Source organism: Anarhichas minor, unplaced genomic scaffold (genome assembly GCF_050575085.1).
Source record: "Anarhichas minor isolate MPS153535 unplaced genomic scaffold, ASM5057508v1 ptg000033l, whole genome shotgun sequence".
NCBI lineage: Eukaryota > Metazoa > Chordata > Actinopteri > Perciformes > Anarhichadidae > Anarhichas > Anarhichas minor.
The window spans coordinates 8,693,545-8,710,808 of NW_027466479.1; the positions used below are offsets into that span (position 1 = coordinate 8,693,545).

Below are 17,264 nucleotides of genomic sequence, written 5' to 3' on the forward strand. Positions count from 1 at the left end.
CGTTGTATTCAAAATATAGATCTTTATTAGTGCAAAAATATCAATTTCATGTTTAAAACCAGCTTCGCACAGACAGTAACAGCTTTGTTGGTATCCAACAACACACTACAGGTCACGCATCCCCACGTAATGGGTTGGTAATAATAAGGAGTAGTTAACCTAGTCCAGGAGTAGCGCTCAAACTACACGCCAGGGCGCTTACTGTCACAGACAAACACTACCCAGGGTTGGCAAAACTAACAATTGAATAAAAAAATAAAGAAACCGGTCCAGCAGAACCAAACGGTTACAATGCCATAGAGTTGAAAGGAGTGTCTCCTTATTGCTTTAACAACCAATCCTAATATTTGTTCAGTTCACAAAGGTTCAAACACACACATTACTATGTACACAAACACACATGTAAAGCCATGAATGAGGGTATAAATGATCATCTCTTTTTTCTCTTTGTTAGGCTTTTGAAAATACCTCACTCTTGTCAAACAAACCTCAGTATTTTAGAGAATAGTAGTTGATGAATACAAATCAATGCTCATATTATTCTATTTTTTGTATTGAGTGACTGATCCAAGCCTCTGACTTGACATAAAAGCAGATGCCCTGAGCTGAGCTGATGAAGCTCATTTGAAACCCATTTGAGACACTCGTCTGTGCAGTTGGATCATTTAACGTGTCTTTGAACTTCTCTGTTGCATTGAGATCATCTTCTTTGTGCCGATAAAACACAAATCTGTGTACGAGTTGGATGATGAAGTTCATCTGGGTCTGTGTGGCATTGATGGCCATGTTTGTTACAGGTAAGAGAACCAAACACAAGACAGTTTTTGTGCTGACGAAGAGGAACATTATCTGTAAAATCTTCTACTTGAACATGATCACTAATACAAATGAATAGATGAATTGTCAGAGGTGACAATTTCGAAGTATTTCTGTAATGAGTATTTTTGTTGCAGGTATTTATATGTCACTGACATGCTCTAAATGCTGATAAAATGACTTACCAGTTTAAGGATCTCATAACGTCTTTCTATTTAGATCCAATTAGTTTCTGACATACATTTATATATTTAAGAGTGATTCTGAAATGTTTATTAACTAAGTATGTTAATATGTTACCATTTTAAAGTTTGCAGGCAGACTAAAGAAATAAAAAAACAAAAGGATTTCCAGTTAAAAAAGAACAGGAAACTGCTGTTATCATCATACAGCAATAAACAAAAGCATATATAAGATTAAAAAAAGACAAATATGGGAGTCACAAAAACATCTCTCCGTAATCTCTTTCCACTTACATTGACTTAAAGCGTTGCCTATGATAATGACCTCAGCCTTCATCACTGTTGCTTTGTCTTTCTGAAATGGAAATATGTTTTACTCACAAACTATATCAAGCTTGAGAACATTTGACTACTGCTAACGCCTCTACAAAAATTATCCAGGATCTTATTGGTGGGATTACATCGATGCTTTTGTAAGCGTTAAATATTGTAAACAATATTTTTTTGAAAAATAAAAATCAATAGACAAAAGACACTATAGTTGTTATAAGCAATTAGAGTGTTGAACTGGAGTTGTATGAATAAAATATTTGCAAGCAGACAAACTTCATTAAAATTGTAAGAGCAAGTCTAACAATGATTCAATTACCTGTGACAAATAGAACATAACCATGTCAAGCTTATCTTTCTGCTTATCTGGGGCCTGGTTGCTATAAACATTTTGAAGAAATAATTGAAACTATATTTATATTATTATTAACACTCTGACAAGGATGACGACTATGGTGAGACGTGATGAAGAAGATGATCTCAACACTGTATTTAGGACTGTGGTAATTTGTGTAATATAGTTTGATCACTGTGGCTATCTGAGTTATTTTCCTCATTTGTAAAAACAAAACAAAAAAAACAATGTCTTCTTTGTCACCTTGTCTCTTTCTCTCCGGACCGCAGGTGAGTCCCTGACCTGTAACACCTGCAGGGTGGGCGTGGCAGGTAAATGTCCGTACAGCTCCACCAGGAACTGCATTGACTCTGAGCCCAACTGCTACAAGGGAGAACTGGGTGAGCAACACTCAAGTGATCACCTGCTGTTCTTTTCAGTCCATGAGAAAAGATGGGTGTTTCCCTGCATGAGCGTGTGACACTTTTCTAAACTCAAACTATCAGACACTGCTGAAGATGAACAACCTGTCCTGGCAGTACGGATTAAGGTGTGGCCGGAGAGCATGACCTCAATGTTTTTGCATGTTTTCGACCATTTACTGTATATACATGTTTTGTGCAGCCTTTTGTCAATAATAAATCATCATGCTGGTGAGTTTATGTGAAGGTGGAAGGCTCTGAAAGCCACATAAAACATTTCTAAATCAAGTGTCATGTGACCCATGAAGGCGGCAGGCTACTGTTTGGAAACTAATACTTGATTTGGATTCTATTTGAAAAAGTCGTGGTCATTTCACGTATTTCTGTGAGATCAGGTTGCTTAGTACTTAGAGGACGATGACGAGGTGAAGAATCGAACATCGTGTACTTCTTTTATTACCAGGTTCCGTAAAGCCTGTGTTTATGTTTAATGTCTATGAGTCAGTCTGCTGCTCCCTTGATACTGTCACCCATTGTTGCAGTTGCTACTACACAACTCAGCACAATACCTGCCACACAAAATCAAACAAACCCTCTAATGAAACACACACACAGAAAAATAATTTAAGGCCAACCAGGGTTAGACATGGCCGTAGTGTTACATACTCCTGCATCATTCCTCTTAAATGAACTGTCCCTTGTCGATACTCACCACCATTTGTTTGTTTTATCCAAAGGTTAATTCTTTAAACTGCCTCTTAAAATAAACTTTTAAATCAGGACTTTTAGGTATTTGGGCTTTACAGGATCTGAGTACTTCTTCCACCAATGAATGACACATTGTATTCACAGACTTTTCAATGTAACAAGTTTTAACAACTTGATCTGATCTCCTCCTTTAGTCTTCAACATCAGTCGTTTTGTGACGCTGCAGACTCGAGGCTGCATTGCCTCGTCTTTCTGCAACCAAACTGAATCCGGAGCCCTCCTGACTGCCGGATACACCGTCTCCAGGACCTGCTGCAGCACCGACCGCTGTAACGGAGCCACGTCCATCCAGCTTCCTCTGACTGCTGCTTTGAGCGCCGCCCTACTGGCCGTTTGTATCACCTGGAGCCTTTAAAAGAAACAACAAAAAAAATCCTATTCATTACTGGGGTGTTGTCTTATACGTAATCATTAAGGAGTAGCTTCATTGTAAACTCATTGTTGTAGCTTCTATGCCTGTAACTGTAGGGTTTGGACAGAACAAAGTACAAAAGCACAGTGTAATAACATGTTGTGTCCATGCCAATTGCATGACAATTTGACAAAATGAAATGCTTCTGTAACTACCACAAAAGAATATTTGAACTGCATGTTAATAATGAAACTAATGAAATAAAAAAATGAATTTGTGCTCAAACTTAATGACCGTGAGATCCTCTGGGCTGTGAATGTTTGAGCAGAGTTTCCAAGTAATTAGCCAAGACTTCCTCTTCACATAACTGGAACACAAACTTGACGAACCGCATTCTTGCACGTTGTTTCTTCAGTGAGTCCGACCTGAAAACTTCATTGCTCTCCCAAAAGTAGTTTGAAGGAGGTAGTTAGACCTGAAGTATATCTTTTTTTAAAGGAATCCGTTGACCTCGTAACTCTCTAAAAAGATGAATAACGTTTGGAAAGCAGTGATCGTCCTGAGTGCCTTCATCGCAGCAGGTATGTTAAGAATAAAATCTAATACACTGAGGATTTATTAAAAACTATAACTATACCTTTATTCGCTATGATTATTATTGTTGTAGAATAAAATGTGTTTTATGTTATTTTTTCATATTTAAACATGCTTTCATTCATCTGACCCACTGTACCAAGTAGGATCTTCATGTCTTTGTTAAGCACCATCTAACACTGTAATTGGATGACAACTGTTCTCAAAAGAAATGGATTGTACTGTGGTTCATTACTTGGAAGAAACCAAATCTTTGGGATAAACAAAGACAAAGATGACTTATATTAATTGGCGTTTGTGATTAAGTCTCAGGGGAATTCACTGCAGCTTAATAACTGAGTCTGCTACAAATGTCTTTACCAGCACTAATTGCCACTGGGCTATTATGATATTCCTCGTTTATGTTGTGTGAGAATCATCAGTATCATATGTTTGAAGGCAAAATAAAATGTTTGCAGAGCTTCCTGAATTTTGACTTCTGTTCAGGAAGGATGATACTAAAGAAAGAGAAATAAAAGTAGCCCATACATTTATTTAATTGCCTAAAATATATCAGACTCCTGGAAGTCACTGAACCCCCACCTGTAAAACTTCAAGAAACCATTTCACACTTCATAAAAGTCAGATGCAACACGTGAGTGATGAGCTCTAGAGGTGCTGGTGGAGAAACCCGAAACTAGCACAGATTCCCTGATACTGCTGAAACTCTGAAAAGTTGCTGAGTGAGTTTCTTGAATCTGATTATCACATGTTTTCACCTTTCATTTCCTTCAACAGCACAATGCCTAAACTGTCGTCAGTGCGCTGTTGGTGTATTTGGGACGTGTCTGTTCGGAAGCGACGTCCAATGTAACAATGCAACTGAGAGCTGCTTCCGCGGAGAAGCACGTAAGGGAACCGCCACAACACTCTGGACATACTGTGAATACACTACAAGCGTTGACGTTTAACCAGGCCTACAACATATGGAAATGGATAATAAAATCAGACATAATGAAATTACCAAACTAAATAAATTCGCATCAAAATCATGCCTTACGCATGACTAATAGGTTCAAATGCTTTCAACGTCATCATGGTCTTCATTCGCCCGGTTGCCATAAAATTGTCAAATTGTCCACAAACCTTTGAATGAAACATTAAGCAGAAAAACAACATTCAGCAACAGCTACAGTTTCCTGGCAAGTGAGCAAACTCGGTCTGCTGATGAAGATGGTGTGATACAATCAAAAGCTCCAGAATATCTATTATGTGAGTGAACCTTAATGTTTACATCTGCTGACATCCTCTTTTGTTTCCAATCCTCCCAGAGTTCAACGCGACTGGGACGTTGACCCTGCACAGCCGCGGCTGCCTGGACTCAGACCTGTGTGGGAAAACGCTGACCGGCAACCTCGTGGGTGCTGCTTACACCAGCAGTTTCCAGTGTTGTACAACAAACCTGTGTAATGGAGTCACCTCTGTCCAGCTCTCTCTGACTGTGGCCCTCTGTGCTGCCGTCCTGTCCTTTGTCATGCAATGAAGAGATTGTTTTAAAATCCATGAAGCATCAATTAAATGAATCATTGTGAGCTCCTTTTCTGCCTCGTGTCATCATCCTTTAAATACAGATTCAGGGCAATGAGAAGACAATGAGGTCATGTCTTCAATATATAGCCTATAAACAAGCTTGAATCTGTACAGTCAGATGGCTGAGAGGACTACTCTAGATTTTTTAATGGTCCTTCATGCTTTTAGATTGCAGAAAGTCATATCAACAAATATATGTTATTATGCATGAAGGGTTTACAAAAAAAGTTGTTGTAACCACGCTGCCTGGAAATTGAATTCCAGGCAGCCTGGAGAGAGTTTGGGAAAGCCTTTTAGCTTTATGTTGGGAGATAGAATAGCAGGACTTTATTCATGGGTCCCTAACTATTTATAAAAAAATGTGACTGGCATGAGAAGCTGTTATTATCCACAGAGACACACAACAGGTTTGTGTGCTTAGCTTGTTTTGAAAGGTTGATCTGTGCTGTGACATGTTGTCAACACTTGCCAGTTGCAGTCTACAATGCGCTATTGTTTTCACCACAGATGACCTGACTGTTAGAATAAGAACCTCCGCCTGATTTTGGAGAGTCAGTTGCTGCTGCACAATTTAGATCTCAATCATCTTAAAACGTTAAAGTCCCTCTAATTGGCTTGCTCAGAATTTTGTCACTGAAAATAGTTACACCCAATTATTTACAAAACCCCCGACTTTTTTAATAACATTGAAAGCATACGCCACTTAAATATGAAATCCTAGTCAAATAAACAAAAGACGAGCAATGAGTAGATCACTATTTTTCATGTATTTGATTGAGTACATTTTACATTTCTTGTCTACTTGTTCAGCCACAGTGAAAGTTCATTCTTGATGGAAACAGGTCGACCAAAAAATAAACGAAATTAAATATAAAAATGAAATCTTAAGATCAAAGTAAACAAAACTAAAGACTGAAAACATAACGGAATAAAAAAGCCAGTAAGTAGAACATATGTTAAGATGTTGGTCAATGAGCTCTTATTTGTTTGTGTTTGGTCAAATAATCATGCAATTTAGATGTTTTTCTTCACATTGAAAATTAAAAAACTGGGTTAAATAGATTAAACTATCTTCAAAGTGTCCCTGGAAGTTCCTCATGGACTCCTGGAGCTGCCTGGATCCCAGTTTGGGCATCCATGACAGGGAACAGATTGTAAACACGGCTTTGACAATCAGAGTTAAATGCCCATTCGACTGACAACCCTTATGATATCGATTTCCAGATTTTTGTAACAAACTGAGAGCAGCAAGCAAAGTAAAGATTAATAGCGCCCTCTGCTGGCTCTTTACTATACTGCAACGAATACTGTAGCCTACAGTACAGAATGTTTTAACAAACTATCCATGCAGCTTATATTATGTTTACATAATGGCTTCCAGGTCTATCCAACTAAACTAAGATGACATATTTTACATTTTAGAGAGACCTCCAGAAAGTTTTAATGTTGAAAACAAAACCAGTTAAATGTAAATACTATCTCCTCTTAATCTTCTTCTTCTTCGTCGTCTTCTTCTTCTCCGACTTCAGAGCCCGTCCGCGCTGTTTGTCACTGTCGCTCTTTGAACGCCTCTGTATTTGCTGAAAGCTCAACCCGTCATGCGCCAGCAGGAAATGGAGGAGCTGTGATGATGATGATGATGAGTGTGTCGCTGCAGCAGACTGGAGGCAGCAGAACTGGGAGGAGAAACGACCAGCAGGCGGCTACAAGCGACAGCGACAACTTTAGCCACTTTGTAGGTAGCCTCTACAGACCTAAAATAAGCTAAAAATGTGATATGTTGTGCTTTAAAGAGGCCGCGGTTTGCTTTGTGTTACGTCCACGCTGTTTGTGTCGCTGCTACAATGTTTCATTTGTCATTTACTGACTGCGGTTCGTAGCGGACGATGGGCTTGGCTTCCTAACTCGTTATTGTTTCGTTTCGGAAATGTAACTTTGTGCTTTAATTTGAATGTTTTGTGTTTTCTCGTTTTTAAAGAAAAGGTTTCCGGTCTCGTGCATCAACCGGTGAGGATGAGCGACGCGAATCAGCCCAAAGTTGAACTTTTTGTCAAGGTAAGTGATTGAATAATGCCCCCCAAACCCCCAGAAAAGTGTCGACACGGCGACATTATGTGGCATTAATTTGTGTAACGGGCTTAAAGCTGCAGATACGGCGTGTTTAAGGTTTCATATCTTATCATTTCATCAGCATTCTCACCGTATTGTTATTTAAAGCTGATAACGTATCTGCACTGTCCACACGGGGACATAAAGTCACCTTGTAGCTACGTATTAAATCACATTACAGCGGTGTCCTGTCAGTTACACCACCTCTGCTGACTCAGCGGGCTTATAGCCTAAACGACAGTAAGAATAATCGAATTAAATGCATGTTAACATGATCGGCAGGCGACTTGAATCTATATTTAGTGATGTTAGTGTGTCAGGCAGGCTGGTCCCATTTTCTTTGAGCCCAAAAGACAACAAATATGGCTTCCCCTCATGTTCTCACGCACGTTTAAATAATGATTCCTCTGTGTGAACATGTGCACCACCCTCTACTTTTTCCACCTTCAGGGGTGAAAGATACCGTTCTTCTCTAAATTCTGGTTTCTAGTCGGCCTCTTCAGTGACACTTGATACCCTAAATTAACAGAAGAGGCTACATATCAAAAATACAGTTTCACATTGGCCTTGGTAACAGGAAAGTAAGTGGTTTCCTGGTTTATTTGAACGGTGGGTTTATACTGAATGCTGTTCAGGCCACAGTGCAAAACACATGAAAAATGGCTTCCTGCAGCCACACAAGGAACATTTTCATGCTGTATGATCATTTCCTGAGCAGACTGTAAGCTCTGCTTGGATGCAAGATTTAATTATGCGTCTCAGTCATGGTGATTTTGTGCTTTCCGATGTGATTATAAACTAATATTTGTGTTTTGGACGGTTGAGCGGACAAAACGAGCATTTTAAAACTTCTTTTCCCTTTTTATTTTCTGACAGTTAAAGAACAAATAATTAATCAATAAATGGAGACACAATTTGTAAGGTTAATCAGTATTATCATTTGAGATAAAGAAAAGTGGCAAAGCATCACATTTAAGAAGCTGGAACCAGAACGTTTTTGTCATTTTTACTCGTAATTAATTGTTAATAAAAATAGTTGCAGCATGAATTTTCTTGCGATCGATTATCAATTTATTTTGTCAACTCGTATTGCTTTTGTCAATGCTCTGTTTTAAATGAAACAAATAGAGACATGCTGCAGAATTTATGCTGCAGAGCCAAGAACATTTAGCTTGACTTCTCCTTTTCAGCTTGTTTTATTTTTTTTATTTTCTTTATCTGTTGCTTATTTTCTTTCTTTTATATTTTTATTTAGTTTTCACACAAAAAAGAGGAAATTACACCAAAAAAACCCTACAAATAACGGCCATGGTCCCCATATCTGCCTCTACTTTGCGATACTACATATGATAAATATATCAGCAACGATGTGAAAAACATGACATCATGTAAAATGTTTTTGTGGCCCAGGCAGGGAGTGATGGTCAGAGCATCGGCAACTGTCCCTTCTCCCAGCGTCTCTTCATGGTGCTGTGGCTGAAAGGAGTCACCTTCGATGTTACCACAGTGGATATGAAGAGGTGAAAACACTGGACTTGCGTGTGTGTGTGTGTGCGTGCGTGCGTGCGTGCGTGTGCGCGCCCTTTTTTCTTCCATCCCTCTCCTGCTGTTTAACTCTATCTCTTCACTGCTGGATGTCCGTTTCTGACGTTTCCATATTTCCGTCCACCTTTTTAGGAAGCCAGACATCTTGAAGGACCTGGCTCCGGGAGCCCAGCCTCCCTTCCTGCTGTATGGCAGCGAAGTGAAGACGGACACCAACAAGATCGAGGAGTTCCTGGAGGATAATCTCTGCCCTCCAAAGTAATCACTCCATGCATCTGTTTTATTTTGGTCTTTTTAGAGCTGAAACAACTAATCGAGTGACGGAGGAATCAATAATTATTGTTTATTGTCATTTTTCATTTCCCCTCTTCAGCTTCTCAATTGTGAGGATTTGCTGTTTCTCCTTGTTTTATGTGCTTGTAAATTCAATATCTTTGGACAAAAATAACAGTTTAAGAAATCATCTCAGGCTTTGTGAGATACTAAAAGGAATTTTCACTCTTCTCTGTCATTTGTTCAACGAAACAATGAATGGATTCATTGAAAACAATCGTTAGTTGCAGCGGTAGTTGTTTTGCCTCCTACTTTGACTTTTTGCATTTCTTGTGTCATAAATGCTCTCGGTCTAAGCCTTTCACATTTCATGCACAATTCATTGGTGGATTTTTGTTTGCAGTGTGATGTGATTTAAATGTGAATCATTATTGATCTCTCTGCTTGTTCAGGTATCCCCGTCTGGCTGCTCGTAACCCGGAGTCCAACACAGCCGGCATGGATGTTTTCTCCAAATTCTCTGCTTATGTGAAGAACTCAAACCCTGAGAACAACGAAAGTAAGTAGATCTAACATTCCATTGAATTAAATGTGAGTCTTTTAAACGGAATCTAATTATTTCCTTCATCCAGACTTTTACATTTCGAATAGACACCCCTGTTTCTATTTTTGGTGGTATTTTCGGTAGCAGATACTGCTGAGCTCCTTCTGTCTGTCTCGGATGGACAGAACACCAGCAGGGAGCGTCCGAGTTAATACCATTATGGTCTGAGCTTTACTGCCTCACCTGCTCCCCTCTGTGTTGGGTGATCTCACTGGAAATGTCGCTGTTGTTGGGAGAAAGAATCTACTCACTTATCTCTTCAAATAAAACACACACTTTTCAGCCATTTTAATAAATATAACATAATTGCCTTCGTCTGAAACAGCTTAGATTTGCTCCAGTCTGTTTTGGAGGAACAAACTGGCGCTTTAGCTTTGATTCATATATTTTGTGGGTGTACATGTGCTCAGATCTAGAGAAAGGCCTGCTGAAGGCTCTGAAGAAGCTGGACGACTACCTCGGCTCCCCGCTTCCTGACGAGATCGACGAGAATAGCACTGATGAGCTCACTTCCTCGTCCCGCCCCTTCCTGGACGACCAAGAGCTTACTCTGGCCGACTGCAACTTGCTGCCTAAGCTCCACATTGTGAAGGTAATCTTCAGTGCTTTAAGCTGTGCAGCAGGGGGGGGAGGGGGGGCCCTGGGATGAATAGATAATAATGTTGACTGCATGTGTTCAGTCTGAAACTGAAGGCTTAAGTCCAGCATGTTTCTTTCTCTTTTCCCCTCTCCAGGTGGTGTGTTTAAAATACCGCAACTTCAGCATCCCTCAGTCTCTCACAAACCTCTGGAGGTATCTGAACGCAGCGTACGCCAGGCAGGAATTTGCCTCCACCTGCCCTATCGACGACGAGGTCCACATCGCCTACTCCTGTGTAGCTAAAGCTCTCAAGTAGGAGCACAACAGGATGCACAAGTCATTAATACACCTGCATAGAAAACCACACATTTGCTCACCTGCACACACTAAGCATTCACTCTGCAAGCAACTCGGTCGACCTGTTTCTCAAGAGGCTTTCGTTGCATCTGTTGTTCATGTAGTTATCCTGCTCTTTGTTTGCCACATGGATCAGTTTACACCAGGAGGGAAACAAATGCATGCGCACACACAAAAAGAGTCAGCTGTAGTCAAATGTATTCCAAGTTTTCCTGGACATTCACCTCTGTAGGAAATGAATGGTTGATCACATTGCTTGCAGGCTCACACACACACACACACACACACACACACACACACACACACACACACAAACACACTTAAAACTACGGCCTTGCTTGTGTACAGTTTCACCATCAGTAGATAGACTCTGTAAAGTTGTTTCTTGTTCCCTTTTTGATGTTTTCTGCATTATATCTTTGTATTTTTGGGGGGATTTAACAGACGCAAAGCTGCCTACCAGATCAAACTTTCACTAGTACCTTGCAAGCCTCACACAGTCTGATTCAACTGGGGTTTTTTTTTCAGTCTTGGTGTGAAGGAAGCAGACACATGCGTACCATCGCCAGCTCAACTGCCAAAGTGATGATTTGTCTGTAATCGCAAAGCTTCACATTTCCTTTTTATTGTTTCATTACTGAGGGAACAAGGCCTTTTAACAGTTGTTGTTTTATTCATATTTTATTTTATTAAATAGATTTCTTGTTCCTCATAGTGCACCTCAGAAAGGAAGTGAGGTGCTTTTCCTCTGCGGCCTGCAAGACCAGTTCTCGCTTTAGGGAGGCAGAAACTTCTGAAAACGGTTACAGAGACAGGAAACCATTTCAATAGACTCGGGCTTCCCCTTTCTGCGCTGCCACAGCGGGCGCCAAGGATTATTCAAGATTACCGAGCTTGTTTGTGATCCGCTGTCGGGGCCTCTTGCCAACAGTTTATTTAGGTCTGCCGGTCACATATGAAGGATCCTTTTTAGTGTCGTATAAATGCGGGAGCTCAGAGTGTGAGTGTATTAAAGTTAAAGTCTGAAAGCACTTGCAGTAGCTCTGGTAGCTCATTGCCCAAGACCTCTTCTGTCTCGTGTTTCTGAAGAGGCAAAGAAACCCAGCAGGAAGTTCAGTGTAAACATGCAAAGATATGCATGTGTAGAATACGAAATCGCACTTATTGTCCTGATAATCGTCCAAATACTTCAAACTTTCAAAACGGCACTAAAACACAGTGGAATCACGCTCCCTTCCATTTTGTTAAGAAATATATATTTTTATTGCACCGCAGATGGGACACACCCCCTTTTTTGTGAAAACCGATCTTAAATAGATGACAGTTCATAACGTCCCCCTGCATACATAGAAACGTTGTATGAGTCCGTTGTTTCTAACATGATAACTCCTTTTAAAATCAGCCTCTATTTTATTACTTTTTCAAGTTAATTATGCGAGGATATTCAAGCTCATGTGGCTCAATGAGGCCTTTCTGGCTCTGCGGATGGTTTTGCTTTTTTTTTTTAATGGAAATTGTTGATAATTGGAAACATTTGTAACATCACTCAACTCATCCTTAAATCAGTAACCTTCTATATTGAGTGATTGCAGGCTGTCACTTAACAGTGTCGCCAGTCGGGTTAATCCACTCTTGTTGAGCTTGATAGTCTGAAGCAATTATATATAGTAGTATAGTATTATATATTAACCGCTGGGAAGAACTGGACCCAATAAGAACACGCCTTGTCCGACGGTTTTATTCATCACATCAGCGACTATGCAAATGAACATTTATGGAGGCTGTTTGCAGTTAAGACTTGTTGTGAGCTCAAAATAGCGTCATCTTTCACATCTATTTCACCTAAGTGCAATTTAAGCCTGTTGTAAAGACAATCTTTGTACGTCCAGTGGGAGCACAGCTAGTTGTTTTTCTACATGATTTTAGTTCAATCCCTCCTGAGCGGCGTAATGCAAGTGTTGATCAAAGAGATGATTATGTATATTTTATATTGACTGAATGGATTTCATCTATTTTCTAAATATGGAGCAACATTTAAAGGGACTGTGTCTGAATAATTTCAGTGCTGATGTATTTTAGTATTTCTTCTCTCCCAGTGTGGAAGAGTTTTTACACTTCTTACTGTCGGACAGAATTTCAGGGACAATTTAACTTGATATATTCATTCAAATGTCTTCAGATTTTTTTCACTTCACTTTTTAAAAAGAAATGATCCTGTATTTGAAACTCGTATTTCGTTTTTGACTTTGTTTCCTACCCCTATGAATTCCCCTACACATATTTTGACCTTTTTCTATTTTTGCATGTATTCTCTCACTCACACTGAAAACAAACAGCAGTGTGTAAACTAACCCAGTAGATTCAAACTAATGGCACAGCTGAAATGTATTTTGTGCTTAAAAGCCCTGACAAAGACACATTTATTAATATCCCAATAAAGAAATATCTTGATAATAAATCCGTTCAGAGTTGTGTTTTTATTTTATTTTTCACCGTTACGGAGGGTAACAACGTGAAGATGGTCAAAACACATTATTCTGTATCAGTATGCTGAAAGCTTAGAACGCAATGATTGTAAACATGTCAGTACAGTAATTCAGAAAATAATATCTGTAATATCTCAAAGCAAATACACACAGAGCACAAATACAAAGAAGGCATCTCTTCAGTGTAGATTTAGTTCTAAGTTTTATTAGCATTATGTCATCATTAATGTCATTTGGAGATACACTGATACATGCCCAAACTAGGAGTATTGTCTAAAACAAATATGTATTTTGAGTTTCAAACCTCGAGATCCATTTAGTATCTCTTCTGGAGCTTTCGCCCATTTGACATGGAAATGTGGACGTTCAAATAGAGACTTTTTCTGAGTATTTTAAAGATTTCTTATCCACGTTGGTGTGAAAGTTCAAGGTTCGTTCTTGACATTTGAAACGGAAGTTGATAAACCTCTCTAACTTCAATTCAATAGCTGTTCTGCAGCTTTCCGTCATATCGCATGATCTTCATCTGTTTCAAAAATGTTTCAAAAAAATGAACATTTAAACTTAAAGTTGGGCGGAGAAGTCTCGAGCGTCTACTTATTTGTTGATGAAGCTCATGATATGATCGAAAGCTCCACAACAGCCACTAAAAGGACCTTGAGGTGATAATGTTTTGTCAGCTGCTGTTTTATGGGTAAAGAATGAACTATAAATAATAACTTTATTAATGGAAATCTTTGTGTGATCACCTGAACTGAGCAAAATCTTATATACTGATGATCCAGAACAATAGACCTTGAGCTGAAATAGTTTTTTAACAATATATATTTTGATATTGGTCTGTTATTGTTTTAATTACAATAGTGTGGTATTTGCATTTTTGTGTTGGTTTTTCTACGTCACGTTTTTCTATTATTAACATTTTTAATGTTATTGATTTATTTTTTGACCTTTTTGATAAAAGTAGAAGCTACGGGTTGGAAAATATCACATAATATGGGCCAGTTCATCACTAATACAACATGTTCCCTGTTAATTTGTTATAAAAAAAATAAATAAAAAGGAATTTAAAACCCCCGCTGTCTCATGTGCCTACGAGTGTACATCTTTTCCAGGTCACTCACATCTTCAATATTCGGTGTGAAGCTGTGACCCCGTCCCAACCCCCACCACCCCCCTCTGATGTTCAGGCCAGCAGCCGAGTGAGTGCAGGCAGCAGGCAGAGAGCCGCTCCTCCCCAGCTGAGGGCAGCAAAGGACTCGGCCCCGTTACAAAGGTCTGTATCGCAGCAGATGTTGGTGTAGTTGAAGTAGAGGCCTGAGGCGTATTTCTGTCCGCTCACACCGCACTGGGACGGGACTGCACAGCTCTTCTCGTACATCGTCACTTGTAGAGAGCCTATACGAGAGAAGGGAGGCGAGTTTATTGTGATGCTCATTGAAAACTGCCCGAGCATTTAGGGGTTAACCTGCATGTGAAAAAGAAAGAAGGGGCTTTATGAGACACAGTGTTAGTTTTTGCTCCACCCACGAAGCCCAGAGAGCTATTTTTAGAGATTTGATGGCATCACAGGCATTAGTGATCTGACAACCGGCCTGAAGAGAGCCGAGCCTTTGTCTTTCTTTTGTCTCGTTTTGTTTTTATACTTATGGAGGTGAGACAGGATCAGGGCTGAGAGAAAGCACTGTAAACAAATTAAAAAATATATTTTAGTATCCATAGATACAACGCACAGAGCTCAGACTGTAAATATTTTGACAATCTTATGTTTTACTTTTTGTTTTGTTTTGGCTCCAAAAGCTACCGAGACAATTTTTCTAACTTAAACCAGTTATTTAACATCCGGTTTTGTTCCAGACTTTGGAGGTTTCTGGGTTTTCCTCAGCAAATCCATAAAACTCAATTGAGTCGTCCAGATAACTCAATAAACTTGCTTCTCAGAACTGGTCCCCCATATCCAGGATTTAAAATACAACTATTACTGTGACACTTAAATGCAGCTTTAAGAGCATTTGGCCTACTGGGAGAGCAGTGAATGAATTGTAACTACAAAAAAGGACTTCAATATTTGTTATTTTGTATGTGGCAGCCTTAAGTAAAGATGATTTCTCCTCAAATCCAAAACAAAACTGTCCTAATGCATATTTGCAGTATGGTGTACGCTTCTAAAATCTGGTCCCAGACAATGTACGGTACAATGAGGCTTTGTTTGCCAATTTGTGACCATCCTGCCCTAGATTCTCAGAAAATAATCCCATCTACAGACACAGAAATAAACTCTTACACACACACACACACACACACACACACACACACACACACACACACACACAGATCTGGATCTTACCCCGTTTTCCCATAGCAGTACTAGACAGGCAGCGCTGTCCGGCTGGACACTCCTGTGGAAACTTAAAGCAGTCCAGAGGAGAGATGGCCGGGAATAAACAGGTGTAGCAGCACAAGCAGGCTGAAGGAGACGACGGAAGAAAAATATGAAGAAACTCACTGTGAGCCTGATCGAATATTGACATTGATATTTAAGAGTTATAAAAATGTTCCACTGGTGCATTGACTGATAACAGATAACAAGAAGTTTTAAAAGGGATTCTTGAATAATTTTTTTTTTTTTTTAAACAGGCTTCAGTAATCACAGTTAGAGCAACTACAAGGAACTTTTATTTAGTGTTGATTTGTGCAGCCCCTGTGGACAAAGGCGGTAGTGATTCCATGAGCACTGCCTCGTGTCGAAAAGATGCAAAAAATGTAATTCTCTAAAGAAGAATCTCCCGCTGCTTCCTTTCTACTGGCTAACACACTTCAGACTTTACCTGTGAACATGTGAACATGGACTCTTCCGGTCTGCATGCCGTCAATTACTTTGTCTGACTTTGTGCACAATCGAAACTTGCAAGTCATTGAGAAAAATTGTAGTTGTAGTAACTTTATTTACAGTCAGAATAAGCTTGCCAGTCCTCTCTTTGTACAAACTATGAACCATAGAGACACTGTTTGTATACATGCAGACACCAATTCATCGTTGAGGAGCTAATATTGTCCAATATATGGGCTGGACGATGGCAAGACATTCTGCAAATTGGAAAAAATGTATAATCTTTGATAATTCCTTAACGCATTCCAGTTATATGGACAATCAATTCAGCATGAATAGATCCTTATAAATAAATAAAAATGATGTAAAACTGAACTCCATACCTGCCAAAGGTAGACAACACAGCAGGACAATCACAAGTTGTGAACCAGACATGTTGCTTCCAGTAAGAAGTCCTCAAATTGTTTCCAGTTGACGATTCAAGCACGTACAAAAATCCTCGTCTTGGTACGTTACAGCTCGCTCATCAAACTAAACGCTGACACACTACGTCCCACAACTCCCTCCGTAATCAAATTTTACTTGTGAGCTCACACCCTCCGTCTTTTAATCCGGTTCTTTCTTTCTATTAAGTGGATAAAAATGGCACCACCTCGAAGGTAGTTTGTATTGTCAGCACCTTTAGGTCACAGGAAGAAGTTTTATCTTAATGTCACTCTTGTTCTTCTATCTTCGTCTTGAATACCTATGGTACTCGGTGTCTCCTCCCTGAACCAAATGTCATTTGGAGCAGTAATTGTGATCAGCTGACGTAGTTAAAGATAGTCTCAAGAGTGAGAGTTAAGTTTTGTATTCAGTTGCTGTTCATTTTTATATCACACAGAGCGACCCCTCGCAACAACAGGAAGTGAGTTTAATACAGCTGAATGAGATGACCTCAAAGGAAAGGAGGTAGAGCAAAAATGTTTGAGACAAAAGTATTGAATGAGTGGTTTTGTTTGTACATAACTTTATTTGTATGTCATTTAGAGGTAAACTGAACACTTTAAAGTGGAAATGTTTCTATGCTTGTACAGGAAAACACAAAATGCAGGCGCCAGGTGACAATTAAAA

The 17,264-nt window shown here is 39.4% G+C and overlaps 3 protein-coding genes across 4 annotated transcripts; 2 read left to right on the forward strand and 1 right to left on the reverse strand.

Moving 5' to 3' along the window:
- Positions 1 to 745: 745 nt before the first annotated feature.
- LOC142965196 (uncharacterized) lies at positions 746 to 5,320 on the forward strand. Its single transcript, XM_076105996.1, has 5 exons — positions 746 to 797; positions 1,953 to 2,063; positions 2,987 to 3,183; positions 3,734 to 3,785; positions 5,109 to 5,320. The coding sequence occupies exons 1-5, from the start codon at positions 746 to 748 to the stop codon at positions 5,318 to 5,320; spliced, it is 624 nt and encodes a 207-aa protein (XP_075962111.1).
- A 1,653-nt stretch (positions 5,321 to 6,973) lies between these two features.
- clic1 (chloride intracellular channel 1) lies at positions 6,974 to 13,293 on the forward strand. 2 transcript variants are annotated; one of them, XM_076105774.1, is made up of 7 exons: positions 6,974 to 7,102; positions 7,346 to 7,422; positions 8,887 to 8,996; positions 9,154 to 9,279; positions 9,747 to 9,853; positions 10,309 to 10,490; positions 10,633 to 13,293. In XM_076105774.1, exons 2-7 carry the CDS (start codon positions 7,381 to 7,383, stop codon positions 10,792 to 10,794), a joined length of 729 nt encoding a protein of 242 aa, XP_075961889.1. In that variant the 5' UTR covers positions 6,974 to 7,102; positions 7,346 to 7,380; the 3' UTR covers positions 10,795 to 13,293. The 2 variants fall into 2 exon arrangements, with proteins under 2 accessions (XP_075961889.1, XP_075961888.1); XM_076105773.1 differs by having other exon boundaries at positions 7,043 to 7,106.
- Positions 13,294 to 14,326: 1,033 nt separating this feature from the next.
- LOC142965200 (prostate stem cell antigen-like) lies at positions 14,327 to 16,186 on the reverse strand. Its single transcript, XM_076106001.1, has 3 exons — positions 16,150 to 16,186; positions 15,669 to 15,788; positions 14,327 to 14,719 (listed from the first exon to the last, which is right to left on the reverse strand). The coding sequence occupies exons 1-3, from the start codon at positions 16,184 to 16,186 to the stop codon at positions 14,508 to 14,510; spliced, it is 369 nt and encodes a 122-aa protein (XP_075962116.1). The 3' UTR covers positions 14,327 to 14,507.
- Between the last annotated feature and the right edge of the window lie 1,078 nt (positions 16,187 to 17,264).